The sequence below is a fragment of the Scyliorhinus canicula genome, chromosome 6, assembly GCF_902713615.1.
Source record: "Scyliorhinus canicula chromosome 6, sScyCan1.1, whole genome shotgun sequence".
In the NCBI taxonomy this organism is placed as follows: Eukaryota; Metazoa; Chordata; class Chondrichthyes; order Carcharhiniformes; family Scyliorhinidae; genus Scyliorhinus; species Scyliorhinus canicula.
Window position 1 is genome coordinate 103,635,715 of NC_052151.1, and position 19,528 is coordinate 103,655,242.

Sequence of the window (19,528 nt, forward strand, 5' to 3'; positions counted from 1 at the left end):
TAAAATGAAGGAAAATTTAATATGAACCCATTTTCTGAAGAGATGTGATGATGTCATTCTGTGTATAAACAGAGGAGCATTGTCATGCAAAACTTTCTTGCAAGGTGGCAATGCCCCTTTAACGTCGAGTAAAATATATTGGATATTTGTAAACAGTGCTCCAGCAATTGCAACAAAAATAAAGCTTGGAGGACAACGGTTCCCAGATTGCCAGGGTAGGTAGGCCATGAATGCATTTATGCTGCTCTGTATAATTGGCTTTATTCCCTGTACAACATTAACATTGAAGAATCAGAAGTAAAATTCTGCATTCAAATGTAAGCATCCCACATCATCAAAAATCAAATAAATATGGAAAACCAAGTCCATACCCAAATCAAAGCGCAGACAAGATCAATTGCGTACATAAAGTTAATTATTTTGTTTTGATCTGACTGGAGCAGTGAATAAAAGTTGCTCAGATCTGGAATTTACCAAATTTTGTATTGGCATATTCACAGTATATTGGCTTCAATTTGTTCAAATTATTTTTTTAAAAAGTATATAAAAAAAACTAAGTATCTGGCTGTACATTTAAACCAGCTTACAACAGTAAGCAATTTGGGGGCTTTTGATAAATAAGTACATAAAAGCAGCATTAAAATGTAAAATTAAATCCCATTGAGATTTAAGAACCTTTCCTGGGATAACTACCACATACATACTTAATGCAAGTTTTATTCATTTGTGATACCAACAAAATCTCCCCACATTTGTTGCACACAATAGACAAATGTCGAGGCAGGAATAGAAGCTTTTACAATAAAACCTTCAATCTGCATTTCACCATTAATACTCCAGCTGTTCGATGACAAAAATGGTTTATAGCGCAAATAATACAAAGTAATCTGCTCTTGATTTCTGCTAAAATCCAGGCTGCCAGTGCACAATGTCTTTCAGGTTGACAGAAACAGGACCGAAGCACACTCCCATTAAAAGATAAGTATTAATGAGTCAGAATTATTATCTGACAATGCTTTTTGTACCAGTAAATATACTATTGCATTCAAGAAGGCAGTGTTTTTTCTCTTTTATGAAACAACTGTTCTTACCTTTTGTTGCAATCCTCACACACTGTGTTTTTGTCTCCTGTAAGTACAAAAAAAAGATGACCTTAGTATAATCATTATTTACGAAGGAAGTATATTTCAGGCAAAGATAGAAGGAAAAAAGGATTTCACAATGCAAGGTTTTACTATCTCTTCATTAAAAAACATTGAACCCAATTTCCCCAGGTCAGTTTATTTGCATAGTTTCAGATACATGTTTGATTGTGTACAAAAATGAAAGTAGAAAATTGTTTAGAGTCAAATTTAAGGAGCTATAACCAGCTACAGGGAACTCTCATAATAGAAGAATGAAAATTTGAATAATCCTTGGGAGCCTTAACAGTTACACAAACATATTTATAACCTTTGCCCAAGTTGAGGAAGCAGGAGATGAATGAGCAGCAAGCAAGAATGAGTGATAGGCAAAAAAGGGAGGAAGAAAAACCCATTTTGTAACAATTAAGTCTAATGTCAAAAGAAGCAGACGAGCACCCAATCTCCATTTTATAGTTGCTGCCGCTGTTCACCAACACCTTTTCAAGGGTAATTAGGATGAGAAACAAATGCTGGCCTTGGCAGTGATTCTCAGATCCCATGAAAGAATAAAAGAAAGCAGAAGGACATGGCTCTTCATACCATTCCATATTATTACCTAAATTGATAAGCATCGCATGAGGAAAGTACAGCAAGTTCTCACGCCACTGTTGATCATTATAATCACTGAATGCTGCAGTCCTATTTGGTCTTGTACCTGTGGCTGTGCTTGCAACAGGCAGCACAGTGCTGGCCCTGTGCAAATCTGGGTACTGCAAGATATTCTCATCAGGGGAGGGGATTAATGGCTTTATAGCAGGTGTAGTCAATCAGATCATTGTGTGTCTATCGTTCTGGCATGTTTTCTTTCATACAGTGACATTGAAAGCGTAACTTGTTTGGGGTATTTATCCAACATCATCAGTCAGACATTCACATATCTTAATAGCAGATGTCGGGTCTGCTGTTCAAGGTTTCCTTGGGAAGAGGGGCGGTTGCATGCATTAATTGTCTTCCAAGTGAGATGCAACTACCTTTTTCTGCAAAGGAATTGATTGGTGGGCACAAAGCATTTATTGTGGTCTCTGGTCTCTCTGACATCCCTTAATTGATTACCCTCATTTTCTTCCAAGCAATTTAGTAATGGAAATCCCAATGGGAAACCCATTGGTACCAGTAACAGCGATGGAGAAGAAAAGTTTCTTTTTCAAGAGACCTGAGAAAAAGTGATTTTAGGGAGTTAGGTTGGAAGCTAAAGAGCAGGACAAGCAGAGTAGTGGTCTCAGGATTGCTACCGGTGCCACGTGCATGTGAGGCAAGGAACAGAGAGCGAGTGCAGCTGAACACGCGGCTACAGGCATGGTGCAGGAGGGAAGGCTTCAGATGTGTGGATCATTGGGATATCCTCTGGGGAAGGTGGGACCTGTACATGAAGGACGGATTGCACCTAAACTGGAGGAGCACCAATATCCTGGGTGGGAGGTTTGCTAGAGCTCTTTGGATGGGTTTAAACTAGTTTGGCAGGGGGTTGGGAACCAGAGCTATGGATCAGAGGATAGGGTAGCTGTTGAACAGGTAGAAATAGTATGCAGCAAGTCTGTGAGGAAGGATAGACAGTTGATAGGGCAAAGTTGCACTCAGTGGAATGGGTTAAAGTGTGTCTGTTTCAATGCAAGGAGTGTCAGGAATAAGGGAGGTTAACTTAGAGCATGGATCAGTACTTGGAACTACGATGTTGCGGCCATTACAGAGATATGGATTTCACAGGGGCAGGAATGGTTGATAGATGTTCCGAGGTTTAGATGTTTTCAGAAGAATAGGGAGGGAGATAAAAGAAGAGGGGGAATGGCTCTGTTAATTAGGGAGTGCACCACAGCTGCAGAAAAGGGGGAAGTTAAGGAGATTTGTCTACTGAGTCAGTAGGGGTGGAAGTCAGAAACAAGAAAGGAGCAGTCACTTTATTGGGAGTTTTCTATAGACCCCCAATAGCAGCAGAGAGATAGAGGAACAGATTGGGCGGCAGATCTTGGAAAATTGCAGAAGTAACAGACTTGTTGTCATGGGTGACTTCAACCCCCAGTATTGACTGGAACCTCCTTAGTGCAAATAGTTTGGATGGAGCAGATTTTGTCAGGTGTGTACAGGACGGATTCCTAACTCAATATGTAGATAGGCTAACTAGGGGGGAGGCCATATTGAACTTGTTGCTCGGCAACGAACCAGGCCACACGTCAGATGTCTCAGTGGAAGAGCATTTTGGTGACAGTGACCACAACTCCTTGACCTTTACCATAGACATGGAGAGGGATAGGAACACACAGTATGGCAAGGTATTTAATTTGGGGAAGGGAAATTATACTGCTATTAGACAGGAGTTGAGGAGCTTAAAGTGGGAACAATTGTTCTTGGGGAAATGCACAACAGTAATGTGGGGATTGTTTAAGGAGCACTTGCTGCAGGTGCTGAATAGTTTTGTGCCACTGAGACGAGGAAGGAATGGCAAGGTGAAGGAGCCTTGGATGACGAGAGAAATGGAGCTTCTAGTCAAGAGGAAGAAGGAAGCTTACATAAGATTGAAGAAGCAAGGATCTGACTCGGCTCTAGAGGGTTTCAAGGTAGCCAGGAAGGAACTCAAAAATGGACTGAGGATAGCTAGATGGGGACATGAAAAAGCCCTGGCGGAAAGATAAGGGGAAACCTCAAGGCGTACTACACTTATTTGAGAAATAAGACGATGATCAGAGTAGGGCCGATCAGGGATAGTGGAGGGAACTTGTGCCTAGAGTCTGAGGAGATGAGGGAGGCCTTAAATGAATACTTTGCTTCAGTATTCACTAGAGAGAGGGACCTTGCTGCTCATGAAAACAGTGTGAACTAGGTTAATAGGCTCGAACAGGTTCACATTAAGAAGGAGGATGTGCTGGAAATTTTGAAAAGCATCAGGTCCCTTGGGCTTGACAGGATATACCCAAGGTTACAACGGGAAGCGAGGGAGGAGATTGCTGCGCCATTGGCGATGATCTTTGCGTCCTCACTCTTCACTGGAGTAGTACCGGATGATTGGAGGGAGGTGAATATTGTTCCCTCGTTCAAGAAAGGGAATAGGGAAATCCCTCAGAATTACAGACCCATCATTCTTATGTCTGTGGTGAGTAAAATATTGGAAAGGATTCTGAGAGATAGGATTTATGATTATTTAGAAAATCATAGTTTGATTAAAGATAGTCAGCATGGCTTTGTGAGGGGCAGGTCATGCCTCATTGAATTTCTTGAGGATTTGACGAGACACATTGATGAAGGTCGGGCAATGGATGTGGTATATATGGATTTCAGTAAGGCATTTGATAAGGTTCCCATGGTAGGCTCATTCAGAAAGTTAGGGGGCGTGGAATACAGGGAAATTTGGCTGTCTGGATGCAGAATTGGCTGGCTGAAAGAAGACAGCGAGTGGTAGTTGATGGAAAGTATTCCGCCTGGAGGTCGGTGGCCAGTGGTGTCCCGCAAGGATCCGTTCTGGGGCCTCTGATCTTTGTAGTTTTTATAAATGACTTGGGTGAGGAAGTGGAAGGGTGGGTTAGTAAGTTTGCTGATGACACAAAGGTTGGAGGGAGTTATAGATCGTGTTGAGGGTTGTTGCAGGTTACAACAGGCCACTGACAGAATGCAGAGCTGGGCTGAGAAGTGGCAGATGGAGTTCAACCTTGATAAATGTGAAGTGATTCTTTTTGGAAAGTCGAATTTGAATGCTGAATACAGGGTTAAAGGCAGGATTCTTGGAACTGTAGAGGAACATAGGGATCTTGGTGTCCACGTACATAGATCCCTCAAAGTTGCTACCCAGGTTGATAAGGCATATGGTGTGTTGGCTTTCATTAAGAGGGTGATTGAGTTTAAGAGCCGCAAGGTTTTGCTGCAGCTTTATAAAACTCTAGTTAGACCACACTTGGAATATTGTGTCCAGTTCTGGTCGCCTCATTATAGGAAGGATGTGGATGCTTTGGAGAGGGTACAGAGGAGATTTACCAGGATGTTGCCTGGACTGGAGGGCATGTCTTATGAAGAAAGGTTGAGGGAGCTAGGGCTTTTCTCACTGGAGCGAAGAAGGCAGAGAGGTGACTTGATAGAGGTGTCCAAGGTGATGAGAGGCATGGATAGAGTGGATAGCCAGAGACTTTTCCCCAGAGCGGAAATGGCTGTCATGAGGTGACATAATTTTAAGGTGATTGGTGGAAAGTATAGGGGAGATGTCAGAGGTCAGTTATATACAGAGAGTGGTGGGTGTGTGGAATGCACTGCCAGCAGAGGTGGTGGAGTCAGAATCATTAGGGACATTTAAGCGACTCTTGGACAGGCACAAGGACAGCAGTAAATTGAAGGGGTGTAGGTTAGATTGATCATAGATTTGGATAAGTGGTTGGCACAACATCGTGGGCAGAAAGGCCTGTACTATGCTGTTCTATGTAACTCAGGAAAACAAACAAAAATTGACAAAAATAACAAACGTTATAAATTTAAGTTGCTAACCACAGCTACATAAATCAGCTGCCGCCATAGTGTCATAAACTAGCATTCAGAACAGAGGAAGCCATTTGAAGGTGCTACTCCCAATCTCATACAGGAAGAGTTTTGATTGGGATGAAATTCATACCCATCTTCCACCGTTCAACTGACTAATACCAACACAATGAGTCGGTACGTCACAGCCATGGGCGGAAAGACTCTGGAGAAATCTCTGCCCAGACCTAGTTTCATCAAGGTCTGTTCCCTTACTGTTTACCTGTATTTAAAGCAGTGATAACCAATATGGATTTACAAAACCAATGCAGCAAAGAGGCACCTGTACCTTAGAAGCAACAGGAAAATAGATTATCCGCTGTGTCACTGGGGTGCTTAATGTATAAACAACAAAACCAACATTATGTCCATCTTAAGGTGCTCTCCCAAATTATTCTCTTCCCGTCGTGTAAAAGCAATTGTATAAATCATACTGCATACTACATGACTTTATGAACAGCTCCAGTCAAACCGACAGCCCGAATATGGCTTCTGGGGGACTGGGCTCTATGTCCACATGGAAGATCCCCAAAACCTTTCCAGCTTCGAGGAAGACCAAAACATATGCACATAGTTCGCAGGGCCCCTCCCTCATTGCTCACCGATATCCTCCGCCCCTTCAAATAGCTGGCTCATCCTAGATTTTGTAAGGTGCGCCCTGTAACACTACCTTCAGCTGTAACAGCCCCAACCTCGTGCACGAAGTCGAGGCATTTACCCTCTGCAGCAACTCGCACCATAGTCCCTCCCCCAACTCTTCCTCCCACTTCAACTTAACCCCCTCCAAAATCCTCTGAAAAAATTACCGAGACGACCCCCCTGCTGACAACACTGCCTCGAGCAACGAGGAGGCAGGCGCTCTCGGGAAGATCGGAAAGACCTTCCACTCAAAGTCCCACACCTGTACATGCCTCAAACCTTTGCCCAGCGTCAGTCCAAACTTCCCGCCCAACTCTTCCAACTGATAAATCACGCACTCAGAAACAAATCCTTCATTTCCTTAATACCCCTTTCTTCCCATCCCTGGAATCTTGCATCTATTCTCCCCGGCTCAAACTCATGTTTTCCCCTAATCAGCATCCCACCTGACCCAGCTTCCAACCTAATATTCTGCCTGAACTGACTATTGATCTTCAATGTGGCCACCACCACCGGACTCACCGAATATTTCCTCGAGGCCAACGAGAGCGGTGCCATTGCCAGCGCTGACAACCCTAACCCCCTCCCTACAAGACCCCGCTTCCATCCTCACCTATAAAGTCTTCCTGTTCCATCCCTGAATCTTCTCTACATTTGGCACCCAATAATAATACACCACATTTAGGAGACCTAACCCTCCCCCCCACACCGTCCCCTCTGCAGTATCACCTTCCTAATTCTCGCCACCGTCCTTCCCAAACAAACGAGGAGATCAGCCTGTCCACCGCTATAAAGGACACCGTGGACAAAAAGACTTACAGACATTGAAACAAGAATCATGGCAACCAGCCCGCCAATGACAGAGGGAAATGATCCCATCTCAGCAAATCTGCCTTTACCCTCCCCACCAAGTTAGTGAAATTAAACCTCTGAAGCCATGCCCAATCCCGTGCCACCAGCAACCCCAGATACCGCGAGATGAAATGGCAGCCCCCCACCCCCAGAGAGGAGACTACAAAGTACTCACTTTTCTCTAAATTCAATTTGTACCCTGAAAATGTTTCAAATCTCTGAAGCAACCCATTTTGCTCCCCACCGAAGAGCTTGGCTCCGAAATATACACACCACAAACTTCGGCCCAATGCAATATTTCTCTCATACCGCCATCAAGTAACTCCACTCCACCCAATCACATGCCTTCTCCCCATCCAACGCTGCCACCACCTCTGTCTACCTTCCCTCTGCCGGAGAAAGCACCATATTCAACAGCCTCCTCACATTCGAGGACAACTGTCTGCCCTATAGAAATGCTGTCTGGTCCTCCCCAATCATCTTTGGAAGGCACCCCTCCAACCTTAATGCCGATACCTTTGCCAATATCTTGGCATCTACATTCAGAAGAGATATGAGCCTACATGACCCACACTCCACAGGAACCTTGTCCTTTTTAAGCAACAATGAGATGGAAGTCTGCCCCGTCCTCTGCAACAAGACATCCCTGTCTGTCATATCCGCAAACATTCTCACCATCAACAGCACCAGTCCATTCTTCAATCTTTTAGAACATTCAACCAGGAACCGATCGAGCCCTGTCACCTTCCCTGCCTGCATCCTCCAATTTCCACCTTCTCCTCCTCCCACCTGCCACCAGCTCCTCAACCTTACCCTCTTCGTCTCCCCCAATCTCGGGCACTCAAGCCCACCCAAAATTTCCCCCATCTCCCGCTCCTCCTCCAGAGGCCCCGACTTATACACGTCCCTATCGAACTCCTTAATCACCTTATTAATCTGTTCCGGAGCACCAGCCACTGCCCCGTCTTGTCCCGCACCCGAACCCGCTAGTAATTGGCCTACCTACGGAACTGACCTGCCAACATACACCCTGCCTTCTCGCCATACTCATAAACAACCCACCTCGTCCGTCTCAATTGGTGTAGCACCTTCCATTTGGACAATAGTTCAAACCTTACCTGTAACTCCTTCCTCTTTGCCAGGAAACCTGGGTCCGGGCGCATACCTCCCTATCAACCTCCAAAATCTCTTCTACCAACAGTTGACATTCCTCCTTCTCCTCCCTCACCAATTACTCTTCAATCACCTTCCCTATCTTGTCACAGAAGCTCCTATCTACCAGTAACCCCACATCCGGTCTTCACCCCGCTGCCCCCTTCTCCAATATAACATCTATCCAATGCGGAATGTGATCCGAGATCACAATTACCGAATACTTTTCACGCCAACAGCGCCTTTCTCACCACAAAGAAAGTTAATCCTCGATAAAACCTTGTGCACCGGGGAGAAAAACAAATACTTACAATCCCTTGGGTGTAAAAATATCCATGGGTCCACTCCACCCATCTCCCTCATAAACCATGCCAACGCCTTCGGGCACCTCCCGCCCCCACCTAACTAGGTCAGCTGGTGTGGCTGGGATCTGTCCGCCCTCAGTTCCAGCACTGTTTCAATCCCCCCCCCCCCCCCCCCCCCCCTTACTATCAGCTCATCGGTTTCCAAATACTGGGTGGCACCCAACGGTCTCTTCACGGTTACGCAGCATCCCAATTGGGGCTCACCAAAGCCACCAATCTCCCCTCCAACTCACCCCTCACTATCACATGCCTGCCCCCCCTGGTCAGCCACCATCTGCAAACTTATCCTCTTGCCCAAGATCGCCACCCGCCCCCGAGACCTGCTATCAAACCTCAAATGAGACACCTGACTCCTAAGCTTCACCTGATCCCTTCATCCTCAAATGGGCCTCCTGCAGCATCACCGCAATAGCTTTTAAACTCTTCCAAGTGCGCAAAAACTCTTGCAGTATTCACTGGTCCCCTAACCCCCTCACATTCCAACCACCATTCTAATCGGGGGTCGAGCCTTTACTACACTATATATATATATTTTTTTAAAAAATTTTTTTTTTTTTTTTTAAATCACAACAAAACAACAATTTTAACTAGCTGCATTTCCTTGAGCATATTGCCAATTGGCCGCTGTAATATGTTGGCAGAAACCCAAATGCCCAATCCAGGGTCGTTGCAAATCTCCTGCTAAAATGCTAGTGACAGAACAGGAGCATTCCCAAGCAAATTCCTGGTGACTATACTTAACCCCAGTATTGAATAAAATAAATTACTGCCAAACTGTGCAACTTGTTTCCCATAGAACTAGTTTAGGCTTTCACAGCTGAATAACAAGCCATTCCTGCCTTTGGATCTTCATTAAGGAGTGGATTAATCGTTCACTGCCAAGAGAGATTCAAATTCACCAAGAGTACAGGAATAAACTTTCATCTTTTACTTTTCTCTTTCTTTTAAAGGTCAGAAGTAAAACAAGCAAAATAAGAACGGTGTGAAGCAATCCAGTTGTTTAGTCAATCCACTTACAATGTCACCAGCCTTTTACAAAATTATTTCTCTAATTAAAAATATTAAGCAGTGGATCAAATGAGACCGGTTTAATTAGAATACAACTCTTGTCATTCATTTGAAAAGGAATTTGAACCACCAAGTAATTTGTTGAATATTTGTGTATCTTTTTTCTCATGGCTTGCCACTGAACAAAACACTTTGCGCAATGGATTTAGATTTGTTTATTGTCACGTGGACCGAGGTACAGTGAAAAGTTTTGTTTTGCAATTCTTGTAAGAAATGTGAACCATTTTATTCTTTCTGTATTTTTATTATAATTTGTTAAAAATATTGTGAGCTATGAATTCTTTTTATGTGCATTTTGTATAAACTTCTGGTCGATTGAAGCTGAAATTTACATGGATGAGGAAATGTTTCCTCATTTAAGTTAAATCGGAATCACGCCCTAGCGGGGTCGTACAGATAACGTGAATAGGAAAAGGGAAGCAGAGGACAGATGCCATAGGATATGCATAGATCAATGGGCCTTGTGGCTATAATTAAATGATTAGAAGGATCATCAATTCTGGCAAATAGTTGTCCAGAAAAAGGTTAATGATGAGCAGTTTGTGTGTTAAGGATATGACCATGACCATGCTTGAAGAGTTAATCTATACATTGACAAATTAAATAACAAGATTAAAGCACGATGGCAACATCAGGACACCGAAGTGGCCCTAGGAGGATAAAAAGGACAGAGGAAAGAGGTTCAGTGTAGAGATTTCAGGAAGACATAAGGGGAGAAAAGAAAAAAGGAGTCACGAGTCACGTGTGCCATTGGAGTCAGTGGGAAGCAAGAACCATCTGAACTAGGATACCGATCGTCCTCATTTGTTACGTACAAGTTTTGTTGCTTATTAAATTGGACTGATACCACTGAATCAAGAGTCTCCTTGTCTGAAATATATTATATGATTCTTGAACCTCAAAATATTTAATTTTCCAAAATCCATTGTAGAAGATCCAAACAGAAATATAGGATGTGTGTGTTCAATTTGAATTAATGTGGACAGAAACGGGAGGCAATGACATTTCAATTGCTTCTAAATTACCAAGCATGGAAAAATGTGTTGGGAAACATATTTTGTTTTGTCTCCAACTATTTTAGCTTGAATTTGTTGGGAAACATCCAAGGGTTTTCACACCTGGTATCCAAACAGACATTCATCATAAATGGCATGCTAGAATGCAGAGACAAAATTCACTCAGAAATTACAGAAAAGCATCCGGCAAGAAGAAATCTTTGAATTACTACTGCACACCACTCACCTTTTCAACGCTGCTCACAGCTTGGAAGTGAATGTGGTACCCCTTTCTGGGGGCCAAAGGAGGATTCCAAAAGCCATTGTAGGTTTTATTGTCGCCCACAGTAAAAGTAGTTTGTTCAGAAACTCCACCAGGAGGAAGTTCCGCAGCGTAATAGTATGGCGACCCACGAGCTACAGCTGTTTGATAGGTGACTGGAATTTGGAAGCACTCTGTTGAGCTGGCCTCCCTTTTAGATCTGCGGGAATTCACTTCTTCAACAACAATTTGGTAGGCGCTTTGAAAGAACAAATATAAAGATGAATTTATCAATGTGTGCAGCACCTTCATTTATTTTTATATAGGTTATAAATATTTTTCAATTTTCCATTGGTCATTCAATACAACTGTTTTCTGGCAAGTAAAGCATTGTGTTTCAGCTTTTGGTGAAGAAAATAAAATGTCTCATCTAATTCAAAATAAAATCTATGAAAGCTATGTTTGGATTCTCCACAAAAAAGGCCACTGCAGTAAAATTGTTGTTAAAATAAGTAAAAGCACTCAGTGGTGTTTGTCATACAATGCTCTTCTGATATCCACTCAGAGGGCTGGCAACTCCTGCAGGGACACATTCGATGGTATCGCAAGCAAACAATTCAAACCTGGGGAGGGGAAAACAGTCAAGCCTGACTCTGCCCTTATTCAACTCCAAGAACTTCCACTTTTCACCAGATGTCACTCAATAGTTGCCAAGAAATGGACCCCTGGGGATAATTGCTGTATTGACACACACCCACTCCAGGTTGTCGTCTCCTCCCCTCTTCGCCGGATCCAGAGCACAGAGCTCAATTTTGTGACTCAATGTGTGCATCAGGTGAGCTCAGTAAAGTTAGCAGAGACTGTAGATGTCATCTATAGCACCAATGACATTTTAATGACTTTACTGCATTCCAGGAAATTAAGTACTTCTGAAGTGTAGTCACTGTCATCATGTTGGTCACACAGCAGCCACTTTTGGCATAGCAAACTCCCACTAACAGAAAAGTAATAATGACCTGATGTGCAGGGAATTTATCCGGACCATTTGAGTCTTCATCAACCCTCTGAAAGAGAGCTCTACCTAGGCCCACTCCCCCGCCCTATCCCTGTGACCATGTGTATTTATCATGATAAATCCACCTAATCTACATATGTTTGGACACGAAGGGACAATTAGCCTGGCCAATCCTTCTGAGCTGTGCATCTTTGGGCATTTTTGAAAATCCCACATAGTCCCTTGTGTCAGTACAGTCTTGGGCCAAACATGGACAGGAGTGAGGGAAAATGACTGCCCTTGACATTGTGGCAACATTTGACCTGGTGTGGCTTAGCAAAACTGGTCAACGGAAATTGGCGGGGGGAGAACTCTCCTTTGTTTGGAGTCATACCTAGCACAAAGAAAGATGCCTGTGGTTTTTGGTCAATCGTCTCAGGACATCGCACAGGAGTTCCAGGTAGCGTCCTAGGTCCAACCACCTTCAGCTGCTTCATCAATGATCTCCCCTCCATCTGAAGGTCAGATGTGGGGATGTCCACTAATGATTGCACAATGTTCAGTTCTATTCATGATTCATTAGATACAGAAGCATCCATGTCCAAATGCAGCAAGACCTGGATAATGTTCAGGCTTGCCTGATAGGAGCATTTGGACCACACATGTGCCAGACAATGATCATCTCTAACAAGAAAGAGTCTAACCATCTCCCCTTAATATTCAAAGACAATACCATAATTGCATTTTTAAAAAACTATTTCTCGTAGGACGTGGGCATCACTGTGAAGGTCAGCATTTGTTGCCCACCCCTGATTGTCAGTGAGTGATTTGTTGGGCTATTTTGTTAGAGGACAGTTAAGAGTCAATCACATTGCTGTGGGTCTGGAGTCACATGTAGGCCAGACTGGCTCACGATGGCAGATTTCCTTTGTTAAAGCACGAGTGAACCAGGTGGGTTCTTACAACAAACAATGATAGTTTCATGGTGATTGTTACTGAGACTAATTTTAAATTCTGAATAAAATAAATGATTTCAAATTATACCAGTTACTGTTATGATATTTGAATCGTTGACCCCACAGCATTAGCTTAGGGAAGTTTAGTACTTTCGCATTATTGACCTCCAGGGTCTGGTTTAGCTCACTGGGCTAAATCGCTCACTTTCAAAGCAGACCACGCAGGCCAGCAGCATGGTTCGATTCCCGTACCAGCCTCCCCGGACAGGTGCCGGAATTTGGCGACGAGGGGCTTTTCACAGTAACTTCTTTGAAGCCTACTCGTGACAATAAGCAATTTTCATTTTTCATTTCATTTTTCCATGTGATTGGAACATGTCCTGAACCCCTATTATTATTCTGCTGAATATTATTGCAATCTAGAGATCAGGTGACCAAAATGTGGAGTCAGTGTGAAATTTCAACTTATGGTTATGTATGCACACCAATATACACACACCTGGAAAATATGCAATTCTTGCTCTCTGTCATTCCGAGATGAATCACATCAGTACCCAATGCTAGATATTCCTTTTAACTGTAAGTAGATATAGCCATCAGTTCTGCCATCACTTCATTTCCTGGTCCATGTGAGTAGTTAAGGGCAGCATGGTAGCACAGTGGTTAGCAATGTTGCTTCGCAGCTCCAGGGTCCCAGGTTCGATTCCCAGCTTGGGTCACTGTCACTGCGGAGTCTGCATGTTCTCCCCGTATCTGCGTGGGTTTCCTCCGGGTGCTCCGGTTTCCTCCCACAGTCCAAAGATCTGCAGATTGCGTGGATTGGCCATGCTAAATTGCTCTTTGTGTCCAAAAAAAGTTAGGTGGAGTTACGGGGATGGGTGGAGCTGTGAGCTTAACTGGGGCGCTCTTTCAAAGGACCGGTGCAGACTCAAAGGGCTGAATGGCCTCCTTCTGCACTGTAAATTCTATGATTCTACGATATTTATTTGTAATGCTTTGTTACTTATCGCTTTTTATAAATGCAAGTTTTGTTTCCATTTCCCCACATTGCCTGCTTCTTCTACTCAAGCCTACCCACCTTCACTGTGCTCAGGGCAGCTTTGGGATTCACCTACTGCTATCACTGTTATCACGGACCTCAAGTGTGACACCTTGCGATGCCGACTTGAGTCTTCTGCAAATCCTGCCATTAGCAATTCTGGATGGTCACTGACGTTTCTGTTGCTAATATTCCTGTTAGACTCTCAACCCCCTGAATCCCCTCCTGGGCCCTGCAGGGCCACATCAATTGAGTTTTTTGAAACCACAGATATCCTACCTCATGCCACCTCAGTCCTAGCTTCTAACCTCTTAATTCTTAACCAGTTTCCTAGCATCGTGCCAGGAAAAGGCAATTTGAAATCTTCAGAACACTTGTCAGGCTAATTATCCAATTATTTTTTCCAATTAAGGGGCAATTTAGCATGGCCAATCCACCTACTCTGCACATTTTTTTGGGTTGTGGGGTCGAAACACACGCAGACACGGGGAGAATGTGCAAACTCCACACGGACAGTGACCCAGAGCCAGGATCGAACCTGGGACCTCAGCGCCGTGAGGCAGTTGTGCTAACCACTAGGCCACCGTGCTGCCCTCTTGGCAGGCTAATTAACAAAACCAAGATTTCTGTCCACTGAAATCTTGAAACACTTTGGATTGAACTGACATTTCAAATGGAGACAGTAACACGCCACAAATCTCCCACTAAAGAGTGGTGAAAGAGGGCTAATCCAGGATTGATATCCAGTCAATCCAGATGTTGCCGGCACAGTATCAAATCACAGTAAAAATTATGTGAGATATCAAATAACAGACTATGTGAGCCTAAATAGGAAAATTATTTCAATTGCACTTATGCAGAGTCTATCCCATAACTTGAATTTTACCTCAGTAGCCATGGTCTTGGCAAGTGACATATTTTACATTACCTGATCAGTTCACTGAGTTTGAAAACCACTGAGTTCAAATTTTGACTTTATTTATTTGTTTTGAACTAGTCAGTCAATTTTATAGGCAGCTTGAGATGCTATTTGCTCCAACACACTTTTCTGTACTTAACTGGAACTTCCAAAGATGCCTGAACTGATCCAAATCAAATAATGAAATATTTCAAGTATCCTTCACTTATATCATATTGAAGGCAGCATAAACAGTTCTGCGGTATTTACAGAAGTAGGACTTTGATTGTTTGAAACAGAAGTTTGTTTGAAACAGAAGTTATGAAACAAAACATTTATAATTCTTATTCTTCGGATCATTGGAAAAGTAAACACCATACCTGTTGCTTTTTATATCATTTTCTCTCCCCATTTCTAGTCTCTTTGGAGCAATCATTGCCTGTGATCAATAAGGCAAACAGGCAGGCAGGCAACTGCTTCAAGATCAATGCTGCCCTTGAGCCACCTACTAAGAAGCAATCCTGGTTCCAATTTACTCTTGCTGCTGTGCAGATAATCACCTTAGACAGCCAGTTTTAAAAGCTTCAATGCATATTGTGCAATTTTTCATCTTACACAGTCAGTGGTTTTCCAAGTCTATTTTCTTCATTGCCAGAATGCAGTGACCTCAGTTTGGCTCAAAATAATACAAATAGCATATAAAATTAAATGATAATACTATCTCAGAAGAACAGATGGACTTAGAATTTTGATGGAGTGCACTCCTATCTCCAAGCATGAAATGAGCATCTAAGTATCTAACAAGGTCAAGAAGGTGGAGTGGCTGACCTTGGTACATCTAGTAAGTATGCTACCCATCTTATAGGTTTGGGCTGTTCGGTTGGCATCCAAGGCATGCACAAGAAATTTGCTGATTAAAATAAAAGAATTTGAGATATTGGGCTTCCTCAGCATCTGACCAGCCATGTAATTAACTTGCCCAGCAATGTGTGGTACTATCAGACAAGCAGAACCTTACAGGAGCATTTAAAAGGCTCATTTATTACATACAGGTTAATTGGCATGTCACTTGCAGTTGCTGGTTAACTGGCTAACTGCAGGATGTTTTTAATCTGTTTTCTGACTGTGTCAACCTCTTACTTTTCAACATTTACTTCTTGCTCGTGTTTAATTGCCATTGCAGCCTCCTGAATAGTTTTACTATCTCACAGACAGCTTCATTGGGCGATCATTAGAGCTGGAAAATGATGGGTGCAACAAAGTCAAGAGACGCAAGAGCAGCTTGCAGAAGATAGAGGAGAGCAGCACTGTGCAATAGACCATATCCATGGTGATCCTCCATGGAGCATTTTTCTTGCTGAAAATTCACAGACGAGCAATATCTCAGCTGCTTCCACTTCACAAAGAAGGTTATCATCAAGTTGCAGTCACAACTCAAGCCTTGTGCTTAGTCAAGGACAGCACTAATTGTGGTTGTTGTGACCACCGTGACCCTTACATTTTATGCAACAGGCTTCTCCCAGGACGCAGAAGATGATGCCAGTGACATCTCGGGGTTTGCAGTCTATTTCTGTAACAGGGAAGTCACCGAGTCTCTCTGTTAGGATGGCTTTTTCCCATGGAAAGAGTGATTTATGACAAGAGTGCACTGGGTTTCACCTACATGGCTGACTTTCCCAGGATGCAAACTGCTAACTTTGCCTTTCACGCTTCCCATCATTATCCTCGCATTTTTCTGGGTAGAAAGGGATTCCAGTCTCTCCAGCTGGTTTGTGACCTCAGGCAGAGCATCGTGCTGGTCTGTACCCAGTTTGCTGGCAGCGATCCTAATTAATTTATCTTTCGCCAGTTCTCTGCGCTGCCTTTGCTCCATTGAGGACACTCTCGACATTCATCAAGGACAACTCAAGCAGCTGTGTGGCTCGAGGGCTCAGCTGCAGCTTCTTAGCCTGGAACGTGACAGTCTTAGCCAGTTGACTGTGCAGCATTAAAGAGAATACTCCTAGAGTGGAAAAGACTGCTCCATAAGAAGCGTGGACACAGAGTGCGCCCAGGAATAGGAGCTGGACTGCTGTACTATGCTTTGAACCAAAGTATGCAAGTTCACTGACAAGCTGTCCAGTGCATCTAGAAGTTCTGGGATATATAATTCAGTTTTCAATATTCGCATCAAAATCATCTGCAAAAGGGACAGTACACAAGCTTATATTCTAAAGATCTGACAACAGTCGTGTTCTACTCCTTCGGCCCTGTCTCCTGCACCACATGAAATCCTCTCCTCAAGCCTACACTTTAAAGTGTGCTTTGTTCTCTATTTGAACTGGTGTTTTCTAGATTTAGATTGAGTGACAGTGCATTTTCAAAACAATATGTCTCTTCTTCCTGAAGCAGCAGAAACATCTCCAGATTTCCAGCTTCTGAAATGAGAGAAGGATGAGCTTTCACAGTGAAGGAAGAGAAGGGAAAGTGATAACTGCTTAAAACATTTGCAGTTTGTTATGCACAGTGAGCACAGGAAAGTAAGAACGGAAAGAAAGAATATGGTTAGGAAACCTGCTAGGTCATCCCCAGTGTTGTTACTCATCATGGCCATGACTCTTGCTCTATGACAACCATCACTACTTTTTCTTACATGGTGAAGCAGGTGCACAGGTGGGCTTGACCTTCTCCAATGACACATTGTGCATATCTTTCTCCTGCTAAGAAGGGTTTGTAGCAGCAACCTTGAGAGGTTGTTAGGGAATATGGCTGAAAGGTTTATATTAGGGACAAGAATTGAATTGTGAGGAAACAAGGTTCCTATGGGTGATGACCATGAGAGTATGATGGGAAGCATGCAGAGATATATTGCAAGACAAAAGGTAGCACAATGGTTAGCAGAGTTGCTTCACAGCTCCAGGGTCCCAGGTTCGATTCTCGGTTTGGGTCACTGTCTGTGCGAAGTCTGCACGTTCTCCCCATGTTTGCGTGGGTTTCCTCCGGGTGCTCCACTTTCCTCCCATAGTCCAAAGAGGTGGATTGGCCATGCTAAATTGCCTTTAGTGTCCAAAATTGTTAAGTTCGATTACAGGCACAGAGTGGAGGCATGGGCTTGCATGAGGCTCTCTTTCCAAGGGTTAAATGGCCTCCTTCAGCACTGTAAATTCTATGAACTATGAAGTGGGTGAGGGACTATTGAGTTTAAGTGATTAACATTCTTATTTGGTCAACTCTGACGAGATTGTTGAACTTTTTCTGGCAATACAGTCATGCCTCAGAGATAAGATCTTGGCGCTGACCTCCTCTATGACATTTTCACGCTCTGCGACCTTTCCACACTAATTGCAAAGGTGCTATCTAGATAGCATCTTCATCCTTCCATCCACCACTTAGCTCAGGGATCTCTAAAGCAACACTGGAAAGCCCAATGGCCTCTTGTCCGGCTGAAATTTCATTACTTAAAACTTGCTCCGCTGCTTTCAATCAAACTGCATCTCCCCTTCAAAAGGTACTCAGTCTTTAAATAGCAGCAGAGGTGCTGAATTTCCACCCCCCCCCCAAACACCAGCACATAGACATGCAGTCAATGTATAGTTGGCTGCATGCCTGATTCATTATAATAAACTTTCATTTTTATTTCAGTTTCATTTTTCAGCATCAATTTCATGTGGTCTCTTTGTGTTTGTTTCCAGGTACAACTGAATTTTCTTGACATTTAATTGAAGATTGATGTAAATAATTTAAATATCAAAAAGTGGGACAGTGTAGGACCCTCGGTGTTGCTTTCAACATCAGAGCAGTGATGGATGAATTTACATTTCTTATTCTTCGTGCTCAAAATGCGTCATAGCAACTATTTTTAAAATTTATTTAAATAATTTTAGAGTACCCAATTCATTTTTTGAAATTAAGGGGCAATTTAGCGTGGCCAATTCACCAACCCTGCACATCTTTGGGTTGTGGGGGTAAAACCCACGCAAACACGGGGAGAATGTGCAAACTCCTCACGGACAGTGACCCAGAGCCGTAATCGAACTTGGGACCTCAACACCGTGAAGCAGTAGTGCTATCCACTGTGCACCATATCAAATATGATATTGAGTGGAAGCTGCAGTATCTTTGTAGGAAGATGCTGTCTGGCTCATTCCTGCATTATGGCAGCATTAGTGGCATCCATGGTGCAAATCGTCAGCCCCCTCCAGCTGAAGGCATCAAATTAGACATATGTGGAAAAGAGATTAAACATCTTAATTTTATATAGTGCTTTCAACATGATAAAGGATCTTCACAAAGGTGAATTCTACATGAAACGCTAATAGAAGAGATGACTTGTATATGTTTCCAAGCACCGATTTTGAAAGATTTTGACGAGAGAAATGTGGCGAGATAGCGAAGATTAGGGTTGGAGTTGTGGAGTGAAAGGTTGAGACAACTGAAGACAGTACCACTAATGGTGCAACAAAGGGAGGGATTTGCAGAAAGCCAGAGCCAGTGGGAAAGAAGGTATGGTCTGGGACACATGTTTGGAAGAGGTTGCACATGCAGGAAAGGATGAAACCAGAGAAACATTTGCAAATAATGATACGGGTTTTCAATTCCATATGCTAAGGAGAAAGAATCCAGTGGAAGTCAGGTGTGATATATTAAGCAATAT

General features: G+C 43.2%; 1 protein-coding gene across 8 annotated transcripts in view; it reads right to left on the minus strand.

Moving 5' to 3' along the window:
- The window catches only part of ptprk (protein tyrosine phosphatase receptor type K), a 740,572-nt gene that overhangs the window by 176,097 nt on the left and 544,947 nt on the right, over window positions 1–19,528 (minus strand). For all 8 annotated transcript variants that reach the window (XM_038799792.1, XM_038799788.1, XM_038799790.1 and 5 more), the window contains exons 12-13: window positions 10,994–11,267; window positions 1,092–1,128 (exon numbers count right to left, since the gene is read on the minus strand). In XM_038799792.1, the coding sequence (XP_038655720.1) occupies window positions 1,092–1,128; window positions 10,994–11,267 (311 nt within the window). The remainder of the gene's footprint in view (window positions 1–1,091; window positions 1,129–10,993; window positions 11,268–19,528) is intronic.